The sequence below is a fragment of the Panulirus ornatus genome, chromosome 58, assembly GCF_036320965.1.
Source record: "Panulirus ornatus isolate Po-2019 chromosome 58, ASM3632096v1, whole genome shotgun sequence".
Classification (NCBI taxonomy): domain Eukaryota; kingdom Metazoa; phylum Arthropoda; class Malacostraca; order Decapoda; family Palinuridae; genus Panulirus; species Panulirus ornatus.
In genome coordinates, this window is record NC_092281.1 from 16741296 (window position 1) to 16762218 (window position 20923).

A 20923-nucleotide genomic window follows, 5' to 3' on the forward strand; every position below is an offset into this window, starting at 1 on the left:
AAAACACCCTCTTCTGCTCTCTCAACCACGCTCTTTTTATTTCCACACATCTCTCTTACCCTTACGTTACTTACTCGATCAAACCACCTCACACCACACATTGTCCTCAAACATCTCATTTCCAGCACATCCATCCTCCTGCGCACAACTCTATCCATAGCCCACGCCTCGCAACCATACAACATTGTTGGAACTACTATTCCTTCAAACATACCCATTTTTGCTTTCCGGGATAATGTTCTCGACTTCCACACATTTTTCAAGGCTCCCAAAATTTTCGCCCCCTCCCCCACCCTATGATCCACTTCCGCTTCCATGGTTCCATCCGCTGACAGATCCACTCCCAGATATCTAAAACACTTCACTTCCTCCAGTTTTTCTCCATTCAAACTCACCTCCCAATTGACTTGACCCTCAACCCTACTGTACCTAATAACCTTGCTCTTATTCACATTTACTCTTAACTTTCTTCTTCCACACACTTTACCAAACTCCGTCACCAGCTTCTGCAGTTTCTCACATGAATCCGCCACCAGCGCTGTATCATCAGCGAACAACAACTGACTCACTTCCCAAGCTCTCTCATCCCCAACAGACTTCATACTTGCCCCTCTTTCCAAGACTCTTGCATTTACCTCCCTAACAACCCCATCCATAAACAAATTAAACAACCATGGAGACATCACACACCCCTGCCGCAAACCAACATTCACTGAGAACCAATCACTTTCCTCTCTTCCTACACGTACACATGCCTTACATCCTCGATAAAAACTTTTCACTGCTTCTAACAACTTGCCTCCCACACCATATATTCTTAATACCTTCCACAGAGCATCTCTATCAACTCTATCATATGCCTTCTCCAGATCCATAAATGCTACATACAAATCCATTTGCTTTTCTAAGTATTTCTCACATACATTCTTCAAAGCAAACACCTGATCCACACATCCTCTACCACTTCTGAAACCACACTGCTCTGTACATGCCTTCACCCTCTCAATCAATACTCTCCCATATAATTTACCAGGAATACTCAACAAACTTATACCTCTGTAATTTGAGCACTCACTCTTATCCCCTTTGCCTTTGTACAATGGCACTATGCACGCATTCCGCCAATCCTCAGGCACCTCACCATGAGTCATACATACATTAAATAACCTTACCAACCAGTCAACAATACAGTCACCCCCTTTTTTAATAAATTCCACTGCAATACCATCCAAACCTGCTGCCTTGCCGGCTTTCATCTTCCGCAAAGCTTTTACTACCTCTTTTCTGTTTACCAAATCATTTTCCCTAACCCTCTCACTTTGCACACCACCTCGACCCAAACATCCTATATCTGCCACTCTGTCATCAGACACATTCAACAAACCTTCAAAATACTCATTCCATCTCCTTCTCACATCACCACTACTTGTTATCACCTCCCCATTTACGCCCTTCACTGAAGTTCCCATTTGCTCCCTTGTCTTACGCACCCTATTTACCTCCTTCCAGAACATCTTTTTATTCTCCCTAAAATTTACTGATAGTCTCTCACCCCAACTCTCATTTGCCCTTTTTTTCACCTCTTGCACCTTTCTCTTGACCTCCTGTCTCTTTCTTTTATACTTCTCCCACTCAATTTCATTTTTTCCCTGCAAAAATCGTCCAAATGCCTCTCTCTTCTCTTTCACTAATACTCTTACTTCTTCATCCCACCACTCACTACCCTTTCTAAACAGCCCACCTCCCACTCTTCTCATGCCACAAGCATCTTTTGCGCAATCCATCACTGACTCCCTAAATACATCCCATTCCTCCCCCACTCCCCTTACTTCCATTGTTCTCACCTTTTTCCATTCTGTACACAGTCTCTCCTGATACTTCTTCACACAGGTCTCCTTCCCAAGCTCACTTACTCTCACCACCTTCTTCACCCCAACATTCACTCTTCTTTTCTGAAAACCCATACTAATCTTCACCTTAGCCTCCACAAGATAATGATCAGACATCCCTCCAGTTGCACCTCTCAGTACATTGACATCCAAAAGTCTCTCTTTCGCACGCCTGTCAATTAACACGTAATCCAATAACGCTCTCTGGCCATCTCTCCTACTTACATAAGTATACTTATGTATATCTCGCTTTTTAAACCAGGTATTCCCAATCATCAGTCCTTTTTCAGCACATAAATCTACAAGCTCTTCACCATTTCCATTTACAACACTGAACACCCCATGCATACCAATTATTCCCTCAACTGCCACATTACTCACCTTTGCATTCAAATCATTCAAATATATATATATATATATATATATATATATATATATGATGATGATCGTACTTGTCCGTGATGATAGTAGGAAGGTGATATCGCACTTCAGTAGGAGTTCATACAATTTTATCTAACATGTAATTTTTCTATACATGTGGCACATGTTTCGTGCAGACAATCCACCTCATCAGATGCCAGGACTTAACAATGTTATTTGAATCCCAACATCGCACTTGGTTCCCGCCGTCCAACACTAATCTTTCTAGGCCAAGAACTGTCTACTATGTCTGGTCGCAGCCCTTGAAAGGGAGAGTGATTAAGGAGGGTCAGGTTGCGGTGGTTGACACACCAAGCTACCCAGGTTAACCCCCCGCCACCTGACCCTCCTTAATCACTCTCCCTTTCATGGGCTGCGACCAAACATAGTAGACAGTGCTTGGCCTAGAAAGATTAGTGTTGGAAGGCGGGAACCAAGTGCGATGTTGGGATTCAAATAACATTGTTAAGTCCTGGCATCTGATGAGGTGGATTGTCTGCACGAAACATGTGCCACATGTATAGAAAAATTACATGTTAAATAAAATTGTATGAACTCCTACTGAAGTGCGATTTCACCTTCATTATCATCTATCTATCTATCTATCTATCTATCTATCTATATATATATATATATATATATATATATATATATATATATATATATATATATATATATATATATAATATACTTATTAACCTTAAGTATCTTTAGTCATTCTTTTAGATAATCTTGTCTTCGCCCGAGAAGATGCACTCCAGGTCTGGAATTAGCCAGGCCAACCCAGCATTCCGCATGCAGTTGGCACTGGCACCAGTTGGGCGAGGGCCAAGAGACATCCGGATCATTGTCGTGGATTTGTGGATGACTGCTCCACCGAGGGAACAGCTGAATGCCTTTCAGGAGGCACAAGGAGGGAGGGTGTCAGGCAAGAATGGGGAAGACTGAGGGTGAAAGTGAGTAAGGTGATCACAGCCTAGCCTGACTGGAGGAGCCAGTGTTGCAGGGCACTTACAACACGTGGAGAGAGAAATGCACCGAGCGGTGTTAAAGTGAGCAAAGCAGAGATGCAACACACTTTCCCTGACAAGTTAATGGCACTTGTCGTGGCAAATTATCTTGCGCTTATCAATCCATTAGGATTATATTATTGAAATATTCTCTCTTCTCAACCTTGACAGTGCTCATATATGGACATATCTACTTACAGGCTACTTAAGAACGACCCTGTTTAGCCTCACACGTTAACAGTGTGGTGTGGATGTTACAGCTGGCTAATAAGGTCACGTTAACTCACCGTGTGCACAATGACCTGAATGGATAGAAGGCTTTAGAAACACGTATGGAAACACGTATGAGCTAGCCGATAAATCAGACAGGCTAATGGAAGGAAGATGGGAAAAAAACATGTTTTCAAAAATCTGTCGTTTGAAATTCATTCTGGACTTTCTCACAGACGCTTTTCATGTCTCCAGGCACCAACGACTTCTCAGCGTCCGAGGGAAATACGCTGAATGGTTCGGAACGACAACAACTAATAAGGGAAAGGAATATATAGAGAAGTAATAACATGGATGCATGAGGAGTGATGCTGAACCATGGGGGGAAAGAGAGAGAGAGAGAGAGAGAGAGAGAGAGAGAGAGAGAGAGAGAGAGAGAGAGAGAGAGAGAGAGAGAGATGCAGGATAACAGGATAACACATCTGAGGGAGGAGAGTGTTGATAATCTGGAGAGAAATGTAACTGGAAAAGCGAGAGGCAAGTGGCTGTGTGTGTGTGAGTGAGGATGACTACACAGAGAAAATCCAGCCGAGTCACGAACCCCACGTATGGAGGGAGGCACTCGAATGGTCAGCTAGGATCGAAGTGATTCCCTTTATATCGCTTTCGCAGTCCTCTCTCTCCCGTTACTCTCTTCTCCCTTTTTTCCTACTATTCTCTCTCTCTCTCTCTCTCTCTCTCTCTCTCTCTCTCTCTCTCTCTCTCTCTCTCTCTCTATCTATCTCTTACTATCTCTTTCTCTCCTTATCTCTTTCCCCTGTTACCGCTCACGTCCCAATGATCAAGGCATCATAATTTCCTCATTTATTTATTTTTTTTTGCAATAAAAACCGGAACAGATGTGCCACTTGCTAATGAGATTCTAGCAGTACCATTGATCATCTTTTATTCCCCCGTGACTTTTCCCATCGTTCCGCATCAAATAACCATCACCCAGACGTCCCAATACGACCCAACCGATGTGTATCAAAAATATGTGTGTAATGTGAACCGCCACTGTTGTTCAGTCAGTCCTCGACCCCCCCAAAAAACAACTGACGATCAAAACAACTGACGATCATTTCCATACAGTTCAGTGGAGTTCCGATGATAACGCGCTTTGTAACCCATGACTTTAATGTATTGCCCCCCCGATACTCACCGTGCCCCTCTACCTACTATTCTTCTTTGGCAATAGGTTAATCATTGGACGCCAGCCACCGTCAATTTTCTTCTCCAAAGTTCACCCACGAGGACATTCAACGCATTACGCAGACAGATGTGTCGCAAATTCTAATATCGTGAAAGAGTTTTATATATATATATATATTTGATCGACGGGACATTAATTGCCGACATTTTAAACTGTGATTCAGTGAGCTAACATAGGAGAGAAAGGGAAGAGTGGGGGTCTACAGGGTAATAGGGTAGGGGTTAGGCTGGGGGTCAGACAGCTGGGTGAGTGAGCAAAAGACGATGGGAGGGAAATAATACGAGAGGTCGATGGGAAAGGAGAGGTGTTGTAGTGAGAAGAGCGGGAAGGTAAGGGCTGACATGGTGAAGGGAATATTGTAGAACGTGGCTATACTGCGTATTACCCATCACACTGAGACCATGAGATACGAGGTTTCTTAATGTGTTAGTTGAGACGGCACGGTCAAGACCATCCCTTTAACGCTAACCCGAGAGATAGATGAACTATGGACCAGCTGCTGTAATCTGGAGTCGAACCTATGTCCTCGACACTGGGCAGCCTGTGAATGCGTCACGTTTAGGAACGCTAATCACCACACTCTTTCATACACATCAATGCGCAACCTGTGCCATTTGTATACATACACCTGCTGTGTTTGCAATGAATTTTGACTCGGTATTGAAGGAACTAATGACATAAATGGGTTACTGACAGTTTGTGCACACTTTCCTAGAATGAGAGAGAGAGAGAGAGAGAGAGAGAGAGAGAGAGAGAGAGAGAGAGAGAGACAGAGAGAGACAGAGAGAGAGAGAGAGAGAGAGAGAGAGAGAGAGAGAGAGAGAGAGAGAGAGAGAGAGAGAGAGAGAGAGAGAGAGAGACAGACAGACAGACAGACAGAGAGGCCCTGTCGATTGGGGCTGAATTGGTGTTATTATTCTAATTACAGAAAAAAGCGTTCTAATTGTCACGAGCTTCAAACTCTCTCCCCCATTTGCTGTAAGTATGATGACAAGTAATTCTACGAATAAGTATTCAAAAATGTGGTAAATATAGGGGAATCTTCCTCATTACGAATCTTCCTCATTATGAAACAACATTTTACATACAGGTAGACACATGTCAACGGATTAATTACATCCAACAGGATGAAATAGCCCTTGACCTAGAGTGTCTCTACAGGGCATTTACTATCATCTATTTAACACTGTAGTAAAACTGTTCGACATAATTCGTGTTTCGTACAACCAGCGTCTCATTTCTCCACGTCATGCATCGCGTCACATCTAAAAAAAAAGAAAAAAATCTCAGTATACCTTAAATCTCAGTATACCTTAAATCTCAGTATACCTTAAATCTCAGTATACCTTAAATCTCAGTATACCTTAAATCTTAGTATACCTTAAATCTCAGTATACCTTAAATCTCAGTATACCTTAAATCTCAGTATACCTTAGATCTTAGTATACCTTAAATCTCAGTATACCTTAAATCTCAGTATACCTTAAATCTCAGTATACCTTAGATCTCAGTATACCTTAAATCTCAGTATACCTTAAATCTCAGTATACCTTAAATCTCAGTATACCTTAAATCTCAGTATACCTTAAATCTCAGTATACCTTAAATCTCAGTATACCTTAAATCGTTTGAAATCTGTCATTCCGTGGCATAGAAACATACGCGTAAAGACATTGGGGTCTATCGTTCTTTAGCGTCAATATACGCTAGGGCTCCCTTACGTTCTCTCACATGTGAACGACCATTTAGAATGCCTTCGCGTAGCATCAGTCATACGCGGGACCACCACTTCGAAACCCCTGTTACTTAAGCCTGAAGGATGTGAGTCTCTCTGTGGTCTTAGCTATGCGTCCTCACCATAAGAGAGAGAGAGAGAGAGAGAGAGAGAGAGAGAGAGAGAGAGAGAGAGAGAGAGAGAGAGAGAGAGAGACGGTGAGGGGGGGGGGGGACAGGATGGGCGGGGGAATAGAATGTTATGATGGGAGGCCAGCAGCACGGAAGGTTGGGTTTGCCAGGTGCTGCAACGTGATGAGAGGCTGGTGATGCTGATGGCCATCATGTCTCAGTAATCCTCTTTCGGTCAATCAGGGGATTAACGAAAGGGATTCATTTAGAGGGACTAGTAATCGCTTGTCGCCTCCACAAACAGCGGAATACTGTCCTACCTTCTTTTTTCTGCATGAATCGCAACAAATGCGATACCCTCCAATACACACACACACACACACACACACACATATATATATATATATATATATATATATATATATATATATATATATATATATATATATATATATATATATTTTTTTTTTTTTTTTTTTTTTCATACTATTCGCTATTTCCCGCGATAGCGAGGTAGCGTTAAGAACAGAGGACTGGGCCTTTGAGGGAATATCCTCACCTGGACCTCTTCTCTGTTCCCTCTTTTGGAAAATTAAAAAAAAAAAAAAAAACGAGAGGGGAGGATTTCCAGCCCCCCACTCCCTTCCCTTTTAGTCGCCTTCTACGACACGCAGGGAATACGTGGGAAATATTCTTTCTCCCCTATCCCCAGGGAATATATATACATATATATATATATATATATATATATATATATATATATATATATATATATATATATATATATATATATATATATTTCCCCCTGCACACAGTAGAAGGCCATTATACTTTGAAAATACAGTGACACGGACGATATTTGTAATGGTGACGAATTTTAGCAATAGGACAAATATGCCTTCCACTCACATCTCTTCTGGACTGTGTCTGTGCAAAAGACGACACTGCAGGCATGTTTACTCCCGACAGCACACGAGCTGGCCAGCTGGGCGGCTACACAACTGGTGTACCGGGTGCTTCCCCATACCACAGTAGTACATCCGTAGGTGTGTGTCCGGCGTCCTAGGAAAGCCGGTGTGTTGGGGTAGCGTCCTTAGGAAGAGCGAACGTAACATTTCAAGTTTGGTGAAGCTTCGTTGCCCCTCCTGCTGGAGCACAAACCTTGACAGCTGCAAATGTCTTACTTTACCTCACTCGTTAGAGGAAGGGGCTGGCTGTGTGTGGTGCGGACAATCTCGAACTTAGTGGCCGCTATAGTGAGGAGATGGGGTGTATACGATGAAGAGATAGCTGGTACGATGAGGCAATATGCTCTATGTGAGGCATATGAGGAGGATAGTGAGGCATTTAAGTAGAATGGGGTTATGACGTGTCTTTTAGAAAGCAGGATATGTGGCAAGGTCAGATATAGAGAAGAAAGTATCTATGAGGTCAAAGAAGAATGTATGAGGAAGAGCTTGACGATTCCTCATTGCTACGTTCCTAGGTCAGGTCTCGAATATTCTTTTAAATATTCAAAATATTCAAGAATAGAGTCAAGAACGCTAGCTCCACTCATATTAACTTGGGACAATCCGGTGAAGAAGAAGGGACCGCCAGAGCACAACCTCCCTCTCTCTCTCATAATTACCAGCAACTTCAGATAAAAGAATGTCATTAAATAGAGTCTCGCATTCACAAGACAGATGATCCTCGGACCTCAGCTGTGTTAGGCAGATGCCAGCTCTTTTTCTCCCCCTCAGTTAATTGCCTGCAGTTAGAGACCATTATTAGTTTCCACTACGTAGCGAGGCCTCTCGCACGTCTTGTCCCGGGCCTGAGGTATGGATGCGTTTCCAGCAAGTTCGGACTGGAAAGCACTGCCTACGCTCCTCTAAACCCTTATCATTGTTCTCAAATATTTTGAGTCAAATTCCCTGATCGTGTTTGTTCAACCTACCCCGCAATTCAGTCTTCGCCATCGCCAAAGTGGATTTTATTGAGCGTACATAAATACGCAATGAGTTGATAGAAGCGTTAGTTGGCTGTTAGTAATAGCAGTAAGAGCAACATACACACACACACACACATACACACACGTCTGAACATCTAGAGCAGCTGAACAAACAATGAGGCAGCTACTGGAGGCCCGGCAGCTTCCTCCCTCCCTCCTTCCCTCTCTCCCTCCCACACATCCGTCAGGGTTTAATTTGCTGTGACAGCCAAAGGAGAACCAGCGCCTGTGATGTCCAGACTCTTCTCCCTCGGTGACATGCTCTACGCAAGAGAGAGAGAGAGAGAGAGAGAGAGAGAGAGAGAGAGAGAGAGAGAGAGAGAGAGAGAGAGAGAGAGAGAGAGAGAGAGAGAGAGAGCAACAACATATCTCCCCCACCAGAGAGGAGGGGGGTGTTGCCTCATGTTACCAGACTGCTACAAGGTCCTTTAGGTTTGCTGGAACCTCTGTGTATCACGGACGACCTTGGTAACATTCCTCAAACGCAAATACTACGAGCGCCACAAGCAGGAACATCACAACACTGATGAAACACATTTCGATTGCACGACTTCCCCACCTTAGGTCAAACTCACCCATTTTCAATAGGCCAACCACCTCTTACAACTTTCAGTATCATTACTACAAACTGGAAGATCCATCGTCGCAACAGCACTGAACATGACGAACCAACCAGCAGACACAATATCGAAGTTCGTATCAAATCGTTAATATCAATTCACAGAACTTTTTCTCTCCAACTTTTTGTACGTTTCTGGAAGGAAAGAAATATAATGTTGACGATATTTCTGACTGTTCTAAAATAAGTTCAGAATAAACACACACATTGACTTGGTCATACAGAACATATGAACGTAATGCCTGGTGCCTCTCGTTGTCCCTCTCCATAACACACACTTGGCTATGATAATCATCCCCATCCTTATGTAATAATCGTCACCAGAATTCTGAGGGAATCCTCCACATAAAGACTCATTTGGATCTCCGTCATCTCAGCCATCTGAGAGCGCCTGACACAAGAACTCAAACCTCTCACAGGGAAATGTGATTTTCCTCCTTATGTAAAAGTCTTTGTGTTGTGTCTCTTATTACCATCTTTGAGCCAACGCCTATTTCACTCTAATGTCCTCATTTTCATTAATGCGAGGAGTTTTATTTTCTTTTTCATCTGATTAGTTAGAATATCTTATCCAAAACAAGTCATATTCTTAGGGGAAAAAAGTGTTAATTGTACATTTGAATTTCTTTCATTTTCGTCGCGTCGCTTCACTTACAATTCCCTCTCCTGAAACGCTCTGCTCAGACTGTGTAGAAAAAAAAGAGCTTTTTCTCTTACTCTTTTATTTCCATCCTTTTCAGTTCCTCGTACAAACCCACAATAAAAAGAAACGCTCGTGTCTCCTCACTCAGTCTCTCTCTCTGGGGGTTTTCGTCGTCAACCTCCTCCGGGGGCATTGTTTATCACGGGGTGTTTACCTCCACACAAGTGGCGTTGGCAAACGCCTGAGGTGTTCCTCTCATTGGTCGTAATTGTGGCATGGCTCGCCTGGGTCCCTGGCTGTGACTGCGGTGGTGGTGGTGGGCACAAAACGTATGCATCCATCTCGGTGGTTGTGCACCGGCCCGCTGGGTGGTGTCACAACTCACAGTGATAGAGGTTTAAGTGCAGCATGACCGGGATGCGTCTCTGGGTGGCACGGCCAGAGCATGATATATCCAGCCACAAGGGTGACACTTGACAGGACATGCCACTCGCCCTAGTGGTGGCGCTGGCACTGCTCTGAGGGTATTCCTAGTCGTTCTGGTGGTAAAGGTGGTCCTCACTGCCGTTGGGGAGGGAGGGTGTGTTGTCCCTGGCCCTCATGGTGGTGGCAGCACCGCTCGGGGTTGTTGTGGTGGCCGGAAGTAGTTCGTGGGAGTGGCACTGCCCATGAGATTCCCTGGCCCTGATGCTGTCGGTGAGGGGACCTTTTCTTTGAGGATGGCACTAGTGACGCTGCTCAAGATGTCCCTTAACGGTGTTGAGGGTGGCAGCTTCGTCCACAGTGGTGGCAGTGCCCTAAGATGTGGCTGAGGACAGTAGTGGGGTGTCAAGAGCCACATTACCCGCGAGCTAGTGGTGGCAGCACTGACAACCCCCTGTTAGCCCACGGTCGTAAGGTGAAGGTCACTCCAATGACCTCGTCTGGTAGGCACTGTACATAACCATGATTATCAGTCTCTGGGAGGAAGTACCTGTAATGTGCCACCACAGACAGGTCGAGATGACTATCTATTTATTCTTTTCTTTTCTTAAATTGTTTTTCTTTCCTGACGACCCAAAAACTTGGTATCATTTATTCTCTGGCAACCGAGCGGCCACTTCCTGCCGTTTGACTCTCTCCCCTTGACTTGCTGCCTCCCTCGACCTGCCCCCTCTCCCCCGACCTGCCCCCTCTCTCTCGACCTGCCCCCCTCTCCCACGACCTGCCCCCTGTCCCTCGACCTGCCCTCTCCTTCGACCTGCCCTCTCTCCCTCGACCTGCCCCCTCTCCCACGACCTGCCCCCTGTCCCTCGACCTGCCCTCTCCCTCGACCTGCCCTCTCCTCCGACCTGGCCTTTCCTCCGACTTGCCCCCTCTCCTTCGACCTGCCCCCTCTCCTTCGACCTGCCCTCTCCCTTGACCTGCCCCCACTCCCCCGACCTGCCCTCTCTCCCTCGACATGCCCCCACTCCCCCGACCTGCCCACTCTCCCTCGACCTGTCCTCTCTCCCGACCTGTCCTCTCCCCCGACCTGTCCTCTCCCCCGACTTGCCCTCTCCCCCGACCTGCCCCCTCTCCCCCGACCTGCCCCCTCTCCCTCGACCTGTCCTCTCTCCCGACCTGCCCTCCAGCACTGGTTTACAGCTGTTGTCAATCGGATGTTCGCGAGTGTATTTGAGACGTGGCTGCACCTGCAGTGTGCATTGCCCATCTGCAATGACCTATTTGCACTGTTCGGGGAGGGAGTCTGACTCTCATTGGACCCCCGTTTCATGGATATTCTTCACTATCACACGACCTTTGAACTTTCTGTATGCTCTCTGCATTTATCACATCACGTACAACGTATACATCAGAAAGAACAATGATAACTGGATCGAATCCTATGTCACGCTATTGGTGACTCCATCGTTTCCATACCGTATTGCCTCGCATGTTCTTCAGTATTCGTATGATTGCCAAGTGTTCTAAGATACACAGGTTTTGAGAGGCAAGTATGTGTGTAGACTGGATTCTATGATGGTCTATGGAGCCATGAATGGTGGAAAAACTCCCATCACGGGTTTGGAGGATAAGACATACAATTTAAAGATTACATTAGCATAATATTAACATACTTTTTTTCCTGTCAGCAAGTTCGCAACCTGGTTCGACCAGTGAGGAGGAAGATATCTTGCTGCCATGAATAGACTCCCTATCTCTCTAATTATACTTACAATCTGAGGCATCATAAGTATTCCGATAGTCTCCACATACACAGAAGAGGTTCTCATGAATGGCATTGACTTACGGGTGGCCTTCGGCGGGATCGCTAATCTAAATGGAATGAGAGACAGACAGACAGACGAGTGTGGCAGTTATTACTCGAGTGAAAAACAAAATCTCATCTGTAACGCTTTCCCGCGTGGGATCCAGAATCCTTCTAAATTGGACAAGGCTGTCTGGCACCACCCAGATTACCGGGATATAAAAACACGACCATAGAATCACGAGCCAAGGGACAAGAAATTGTTTCTTTTATGACGATACGATTTTTTTTGTCTTTCAATACGATTATATTTCGCGGTATTTCCTTATAATGATGGTTTACATCCGGATTTCGTTATAGGACGCCAGTATCAGACACGCTGTCTACATTACGAATTGAAAGTGTGATATGTCATAACTGTGTAGCAGACGACGCAGACGGTTCCTTGAAAATGAGGATTTCGAGCGAGTGTTTGACTATGTCTGGAAAACTGAAGGTGAACGAAGTATGACACGCAGACAGAAGACTGCAAAACTGGTTTTTGACATCAAACAAATAGTATATATATATATATATATATATATATATATATATATATATATATATATATATATACATATGTTTCTCCCGTGGGATGGCAATGTGGTAGTGGCCACATACACACATACATGTGATTTTCTACACACATACGTATATGTGAGTCTGTACTCACATACCTATATGTGATGCTCTACATACACACAAATATGTGAATTTCGACACACATACCTATATGTGAATCTCTCTACACACATACGTTTATGTGATGCACTACACACACACTTCATCTCTATGATTTCCCATGGTGTCGTCCATCAATACAAGTGAGGGAGGCGTCATTTCTTTTCATGTTCAGTAGTTGACCTTCTCTGACCTGTGGATAGCTTTTAATATCTTGTACATGACATATTGTGACCCGTGGCTCAGCTTAAGGATATGGAACACCTATGAGATGACCTTTCTCGTCGTACGTGTACACTTGTAAGTTACAGGTATTGTATGACTAAGTTAGAGGTATTGTTAGAGGTATTGTATGAGTAAGTTACAGGTATTGCATTACTTAGTTAGAGGTATTGTATGACTAAGTTAGAGTTATTGTATTACTAAGTTAGAGGCATATCACTATGTTAAAGGTATTGTATGACCGAGTTAGATGTATTGTATGACGTGAGTTAGAGGTATTGTGTTACTAAGTTAGAGGCATTGTATCACTGTTACAGGTACTGTATGACTAAGTTAGAGGTATTGTGTTACTACGTTAGAGGCATTGTATCACTATGTTACAGGTATTGTATGACTAAGTTAGAGGTATTGTGTTACTAAGTTAGAGGCATTGTATCACTATGTTACAGGTATTGTATGACTGAGTTAGAGGTATTGTGTTACTAAGTTAGAGGCAGTGTATCACTATGTTACAGGTATCACTATGTTACAGGTATCAACAAGACCGTGATAATGTCGAGGTTTGGACGTGAAGAGATCCTGGCACCACTAAAGCTACTGGGCTGTGCCACTCATCTCCCATTCGTGAACCACCTCTGTGCCACTCATCACCCATTCGTGACCACCTCTGTGCCACGCATCTCCCATTCGTGACCACCTCCGTGCCACTCATCTCCCATTCGTCAACCACCTCCGTGCCACTCATCTTCCATTCGTGACCACCTCTGTGCCACTCATCTCCCGTTCGTGACCACCTCTGTGCCACTCATCTCCCATTCGTGACCACCTCTGTGCCACTCATCTCCCATTCGTGACCACCTCTGTGCCACTCATCTCCCATTCGTGACCACCTCCGTGCCACTCATCTCCCATTCGTGACCACCTCTGTGCCACTCATCTCCCGTTCGTGATCACCTCAGCGTTAGCAAAAACTGCGCCAAATTTGAGCACCTCCAAATTTCTTCTCTTTTCTTTCTTCCTTTTTTTTTAAAACACGTTCATTGAAACGGTGACTGAGGGATAGCGATGCCTCGCGATACAGTGGCCTCCACCCGGGTGACGACGCTGGTTGAGCCAACAGCAAGTGGCGGCTCTTGTCACCCGGGAAGTAGACTCGCGTGTTCAGCTGAGACGACACGGACATACTGAGCAGCCTCACACGCGGACGGACACATGATACAACGCTGCACGACGACACATCAACACGTCGTCGGACGAACCGACTGTCTACAACGACGCATCAAGACGTCGCTGAAAGAACCGACTGTCTACAACGACAGATCACAATGTAAATGAAAGAACCGATTTGCTACAACGACAGATCACAATGTAAATGAAAGAACCGACTGGCTACGACACATCAAGACGTCGCTGAAAGAAACGACTGTCTACAACGACAGATCACAATGTAAATGAAAGAACCGACTCGCTACAACGACAGATCACAATGTAAATGAAAGAACCGACTGTCTACAACGACAGATCACAATGTATATGAAAGAACCGACTGTCTACAACGACAGATCACAATGTAAATGAAAGAACCGACTGTCTACAACGACAGATCACAATGTAAATGAAAGAACCGACTGTCTACAACGACAGATCACAATGTAAATGAAAGAACCGACTCTTTACAGCGACAGATCACAATGTAAATGAAAGCATTGAAAGATTTGATGGTCATTCCAGCTTTGGACTTACTGACTGCTAGAGTCATTAACGCCTCCTTCCTCTGTTTACATCTACCAAACGAAAGGAAAAAAAACGAAAAAAAAAAAACGAAAAAACTAACTCGTTTTCAAAACAACGTCAAGACCATACCTGATAGACTACCATCTAAATAACGGAAGTGAAAGTAAATAGGGTGAAAGATGATTATTCACACCAATTTAAGGGTATTAAGTGTATGAATAAGCTACTGTGTTAGGTTCTTGTCCTATTTTGCATTTAGCGATCAAAGGTGCTTTTTGTGATCAATATTGCCATCATTTCGAATCACCAGCTATACCGAATAAAGTCGCTAACTCAAATCCAGTGATAACGTAAGCGTAATACGTGGGCGGGAGGGATTCACTGCCGCTGGCAATGACAAGATAACCGACCATACGTGAAACACGAGGGAGCTGGCTAAGCCTCACCCATTCGGCGTCATCACGTACGTTCTGCCTCGAAATACAGTCACCATGGAATGATTTCAACTCCATTCGTAATTATGATTTTAACTTCATTTATAATTATGGTTTTATCTTCCATCTATAATCATGGTTTTAACTCCATTTACAATTATGATTTTAACTCCATTTATAATTATGGTTTTATTTTTATCTATAATCATGGTTTTAACTCCATTTACAATTATGATTTTAACTCCATTTATAATTATGGTTTTATTTTCCATCTATAATCATGGTTTTAACTCCATTTACAATTATGATTTTAACTCCATTTATAATTATGGTTTTATCTTCCATCTATAATCATGGTTTTAACTCCATTTACAATTATGATTTTAACTTCATTTATAATTATGGTTTTATCTTCCATCTATAATCATGGTTTTAACTCCATTTACAATTATGATTTTAACTCCATTTATAATTATGGTTTTATCTTCCATCTATAATCATGGTTTTAACTCCATTTACAATTATGATTTTAACTCCATTTATAATTATGGTTTTATTTCCATCTATAATCATGGTTTTAACTCCATTTACAATTATGATTTTAACTCCATTTATAATTATGGTTTTATTTCCATCTATAATCATCGTTTTAACTCCATTTACAATTATGATTTTAACTCCATTTATAATTATGGTTTTATTTCCATCTATAATCATGGTTTTAACTCCATTTACAATTATGATTTTAACTCCATTTATAATTATGGTTTTATTTCCATCTATAATCATCGTTTTAACTCCATTTACAATTATGATTTTAACTCCATTTATAATTATGGTTTTATTTTCATCTATAATCATGGTTTTAACTCCATTTACAATTATGATTTTAACTCCATTTATAATTATGGTTTTATTTCCATCTATAATCATGGTTTTAACTCCATTCACAATTATGATTTTAACTCCATTTATAATTATGGTTTTATTTCCATCTATAATCATGGTTTTAACTCCATTTACAATTATGATTTTTAACTCCATTTATAATTATGGTTTTATTTTCCATCTATAATCATGGTTTTAACTCCAATTATAATCATGGTTCTATTTCCATCTATAATCATGGTTTTAACTCCATTTACAATTATGATTTTAACTCCATTTATAATTCTAGACTGACGCAAACGTCCGAGACTCTTTTTTTTTCTATATGATTCGGTTTGAGTAGCGAACGGAGGAGCGGTAATGAAGCTACTGATCTGTGCGGGTGTGTAGTGCTGAGACAAATGTTTGCAGTCTGCAGGTGAAAGAAGAATGCAAGAGAGAGAGAGAGAGAGAGAGAGAGAGATTGATTAGTAATAGTAGTAGTAGTACTAGTAGCAGTAGTAGAGGTAGTAGTAGTGGTAGTAGAGGTAGTAGTAGTAGTAGTAGTAGTAGTAGTAGTAGTAGTAGTACTAGTAGCAGTAGTAGAGGTAGTAGTAGTGGTAGTAGAGGTAGTAGTAGTAGTAGTAGTAGTAGTAGTAGTAGTAGTAGTAGCAGTAGTAGTAGTAGTAGTAGTAGTAGCAGCAGTAGTAGAGGTAGTAGTAGTGGTAGTAGAGGTAGTAGTAGTAGAGGTAGTAGTAGTAGTAGTAGTAGAGGTAGTAGTAGCAGCAGCAGTAGTAGTAGTAGTAGTAGTAGTAGTAGCAGTAGTAGTAGTAGTAGCAGTAGTAGTAGCAGCGGTAGTAGTAGTAGTAGTAGTAGTAGTAGTAGTAGTAGTAGTAGTAGTACTAGTAGTAGAAGTAGTACAGTACTAAGTAGCAGCACCAACACCACCTCCACCCGTAGCAGCACCGGCCATCGGTAACAGTAAACTTCCACTTGGAGAAGACTGGATATAAACAACAAATAAACAGATGTGTGTGTGTGTGTGTGTGTGTGTGTGTGTGTGTGTGTATGTGTGTGTGTGTGTGTGTGTGTGTGTGTGTGCGTGTGTGTGTGTATGTGTGTGTGTGCGTGCATGTGTCCCACGGCTCTGGGTAAGTGTACCCACTTTATTATCATCAGTGCTTCCCCCGTCTGTCCGTCCTCGCCAGCCAGCCTCACTCCGCACGATGCCCCTCACCGACCACCACATGTGCTGGCCCGTCCCGCTCCTCCTGTTGGTAGTGGTGACCTCCGCTTGGATTATCTCCTCCCTCTATGGCTCCTCCGCGTCCCCGCAGACGGGCCCGGGTGAGGTGGGCGACGGGAAGAACGCCACACTGAGTTTGCCGGCCATCATCACCACGCGGCTCCTCTCACAGATTAACCACACTACGAGCTCAGGTGAGTGCAACTCTAAAGGTAAGCTTTTGTGGAGGCAGTTCACTCAGGAGCTGTAGAGCCAGTTCACTCAGCACCTGTAGAACCAGGTCACTCAGCACCTGTTGAACCAGGTCACTCAGCACCTGTTGAGCCAACTCGATCAGCACTTGCAGAGCCAGTTCGCTCAGCACCTGTAGAGCCAGGTCACTCAGCACCTGTTGAGCCAACTCGCTCAGCACCTGTTGAGCCAACTCGATCAGCACTCGCAGAGCCAGTTCAACTCGCTCAGCACCTGCAGAGCCAGTTCGCTCAGCACCTGTAGAGCCAGTTCGCTCAGCACCTGTAGAGCTAGTTCAGTCAGCACCTGTTGAGCCAACTCGCTCAGCGCCTTTAGAAATACAATATCGGAAGTTCTAGATGATGAATAGCGGAAAGGAAGGTGAAGTGATATCTCGGAGATTACGAAATGATGAGGACACACTGTTTGTGCACTAGTGAAGTGGTGACTGGTTCTTACCGCGCAGTCGAGGGATTGTACTGTGAGAGTTCTGTTACGTCAGAGAGATGTGGATATCTTCTCGTGGAAAATGGTCTCCTAGTTCTAATCAAAGTCTACCTCTCTTATCTATACACTGTAATATTTGATCATCGTGTGACCAACACGTTCGTAAATACTATCATATATTATCATAGATATGGCAATATGTAATGATTACAGCAGTCAATACAAATTTTACACACGATATAAAGATATAGAGTGAAAGACCCCTGGGTCATTTTTCAACCCTGTTTCTTCTACTTTCAGTACAATTTCATCTCTATGATTTGTACAGTTCACCTCTAAGACCATCGATTGTCGTCCATGTCGACCCGTGTCTTTCAAAAGCCCCTTGATGTGTTTGTGAGACCATTGATATCATTACTGGAGAACCCACTACACTCACAAATAGTCATTTAATCTAGATCAGGAAGAGGAGTGGTCCCAGAGCAAGACCTGTGGTACTCCGCTGGTTACCTCGACTCAGTGTGGAGAATGCTGCTCCAAACACGGGTCCTCCTCCGCTCCCTTCTTATAATCTTCACATCATCGGAGGAGTTTTCACCCACGTTCCATTCCTAGCGGTATGCCTTCTTACCCAAGCCTCCCTTGAGTTACTGTGTCAAACATTCCCCCCCCCCTGGCGGTCCAGATGCAAACGGCCATTGAACTCTGAAGAGGTTCGTTACGTATGGCCTCCTAAAACCATGTGCTGTCTCTCACTTAGGTAACTCCTCCTCCTTTGTAGGAAGTTATCATCCGCTTGCTTCCTAATCACCTTGCGTTACGCATCTGCGGCTGGTAACTTGTGTCAGGATCCGGTAACGACAAACTTTCCATTGCAGTGGAGTGTGTGTGTCCGCCTCCGTATGCACGCGTCATGGATCAGTGTTACTACGCCAACAAGTTCCATGAATTACAGTGGGAAGAAGCCCATCGGTTCTGCCAGGGAATGGGCGGGGAGCTGGCCCAACCTCGCCATGTCAACGCCCTTCTAGTCTTCCTCTTAGAGACGTATGGTAAGTTGCGGTGCGACTGTCTCTAATGTAGAAGAGACACTAGGATGGTGCATCTCTCAACTACACTCATGCCACGATGTCTCCTCATCAAATTTGTTGAACAACGTAACCAGACGATGAATAGGTTTTGAAGTTGGTGATACTGAAGTAGTATATATATATATATATATTTTCTTTTTCCTCGTAAAAAAAAAAAACCTCCTTACCACTGACGTGAGATAAATGTCGATAGCCACCAGATATCATTGGTTTGTTGGTAGATCACCAGTAATGAGATGATTTGATTGTTCTTCAGGGAAGAATGTAAGTCGATGGTACCTTGGCGGTACGGATGCGGACGAAGAGGGTAACTGGCGGTGGATTAGGGGCGAACCGGTGAGCCACGGAGAATGGTCACAAGGAGAACCCAATGGCAACACGGAAGAGAACTGTCTCGAGTTCTGCTTTGTCTGTCAGGGAAATGAAAACCCGTTCCCCTACCCGGCACTGAACGATGAGGCCTGCGACACTAGGCTGAACTTCGTCTGCGAGTTCGTGATGACTGACTGCCCACTCTTCGAGAGGAGTGAACAACGTGCAGAACCAGAGTGAAAACTGTGATCAGCACTCATTGTTGTCGTCAGTGTTCTTCCTCACATTACTTCTCACCGGATTTTAAGAGACATTAGTTTGAAAATGTCGTTTCCTACAACCGTGAATGACGTTGACGTCATCCGCTTCATAGATAGTTAAGCCATTAATGGTGGCCAGTTGTTAAAAGATCTTAATAGCTGGAGACTGAAATGATAATCCATATAATCCTATAATGACCAATATCACCATGTAATCTTCAGGGGTATCTTTTTTTTTCTCTCTCTCTCCTAAACCATATACGACCAGCAGCACCCCTCTACGTAGGGAGGGGGAGACAAGGAAATGATGCAAGCCACTGACGAGAGAGAGAGAGAGAGAGAGAGAGAGAGAGAGAGAGAGAGAGAGAGAGAGAGAGAGAGAGAGAGAGAGAATGAGAGAGGGTCTACCACTGCCTCCCCTCCTCCTGTTCGTCTGGCGATGATGCAGCTTCGACGGAGGAGGAGGAGGAGGAGGAGGAGGTGGTTCCTCACACGAAGGTTATACCCACTCACCGCAGGCCGACTCCCGCCCCTCAACAATCACCATCCAATCACCTCCTCCCTCGATCCTCCTCCCTCGATCCTCCTCCCTCGATCCTCCTCCCTCGATCCTATTAGGAGATTAGGATCTTTAGGCCAGCGACACAGATCCAATTTCATGTATGTACTCTGCTATATGGTATCTTATGAAATGCCTTCATGACACTGTTCCTCGTAAATTCTACAGTTAAAATGTCTTTATCTCTCTCTCTCTCTCTCTCTCTCTCTCTCTCTCTGTGTCTTCCCGAGCCTAGATTTAGGCCAGAGTGTGGATCAAGGAGAGAGAGAGAGAGAGAGAGAGAGAGAGAGAGAGAGAGAGAGAGAGAGAGAGAGAGAGAGAGAGAGAGAGAGAGAATCCCGATCCCCCTAGAATGTTGGGCACGAGTGGAGTCAGATCCGGGAATGTAATTAACAGTTGAGAACAAAGGATCAGACCGCAGGCCGGATGACAAGGGGGGTGGGAACGTCTTTCCCCCCCTCACCCCCCCATTCCCTTCACCCCCTCCTCCTCAGCTCTCCCTCCCACCTGGACAGACAATTAAGGAATTAACTAAGAGGCGCATTCGAAAGGGGTTCGAACACCACCTCCCACCCTCACCAACCCAGGATACGATTGCAGCAAAATTCCAGTGGGTTCTTGACTGACAAATAAGAGGACAATGGTTGATGATGTGGAGGAGGAGGAGGAGGAGGAGGAGGAGGAGGAAG

The 20923-nt window shown here is 44.0% G+C and overlaps 1 protein-coding gene across 1 annotated transcript; it reads left to right on the forward strand.

Moving 5' to 3' along the window:
- The first annotated feature begins 17280 nt into the window (after positions 1 to 17280).
- LOC139766780 (perlucin-like protein) lies at positions 17281 to 19896 on the forward strand. The gene is made up of 3 exons (XM_071695698.1): positions 17281 to 17528; positions 18891 to 19064; positions 19360 to 19896. Exons 1-3 carry the CDS (start codon positions 17315 to 17317, stop codon positions 19653 to 19655), a joined length of 684 nt encoding a protein of 227 aa, XP_071551799.1. The 5' UTR covers positions 17281 to 17314; the 3' UTR covers positions 19656 to 19896.
- Positions 19897 to 20923: the final 1027 nt, after the last annotated feature.

Bases quoted from the DNA above. Each gene is read 5' to 3' on its own strand.
- LOC139766780 (XM_071695698.1), top strand. From the start codon at position 17,315: ATGCCCCTCACCGACCACCACATGTGCTGGCCCGTCCCGCTCCTCCTG. The intron at 17,529-18,890 runs GTGAGTGCAACT...TTTCCATTGCAG, and splicing joins TAACCACACTACGAGCTCAG to TGGAGTGTGTGTGTCCGCCT. The intron at 19,065-19,359 runs GTAAGTTGCGGT...ATTGTTCTTCAG, and splicing joins CTTCCTCTTAGAGACGTATG to GGAAGAATGTAAGTCGATGG.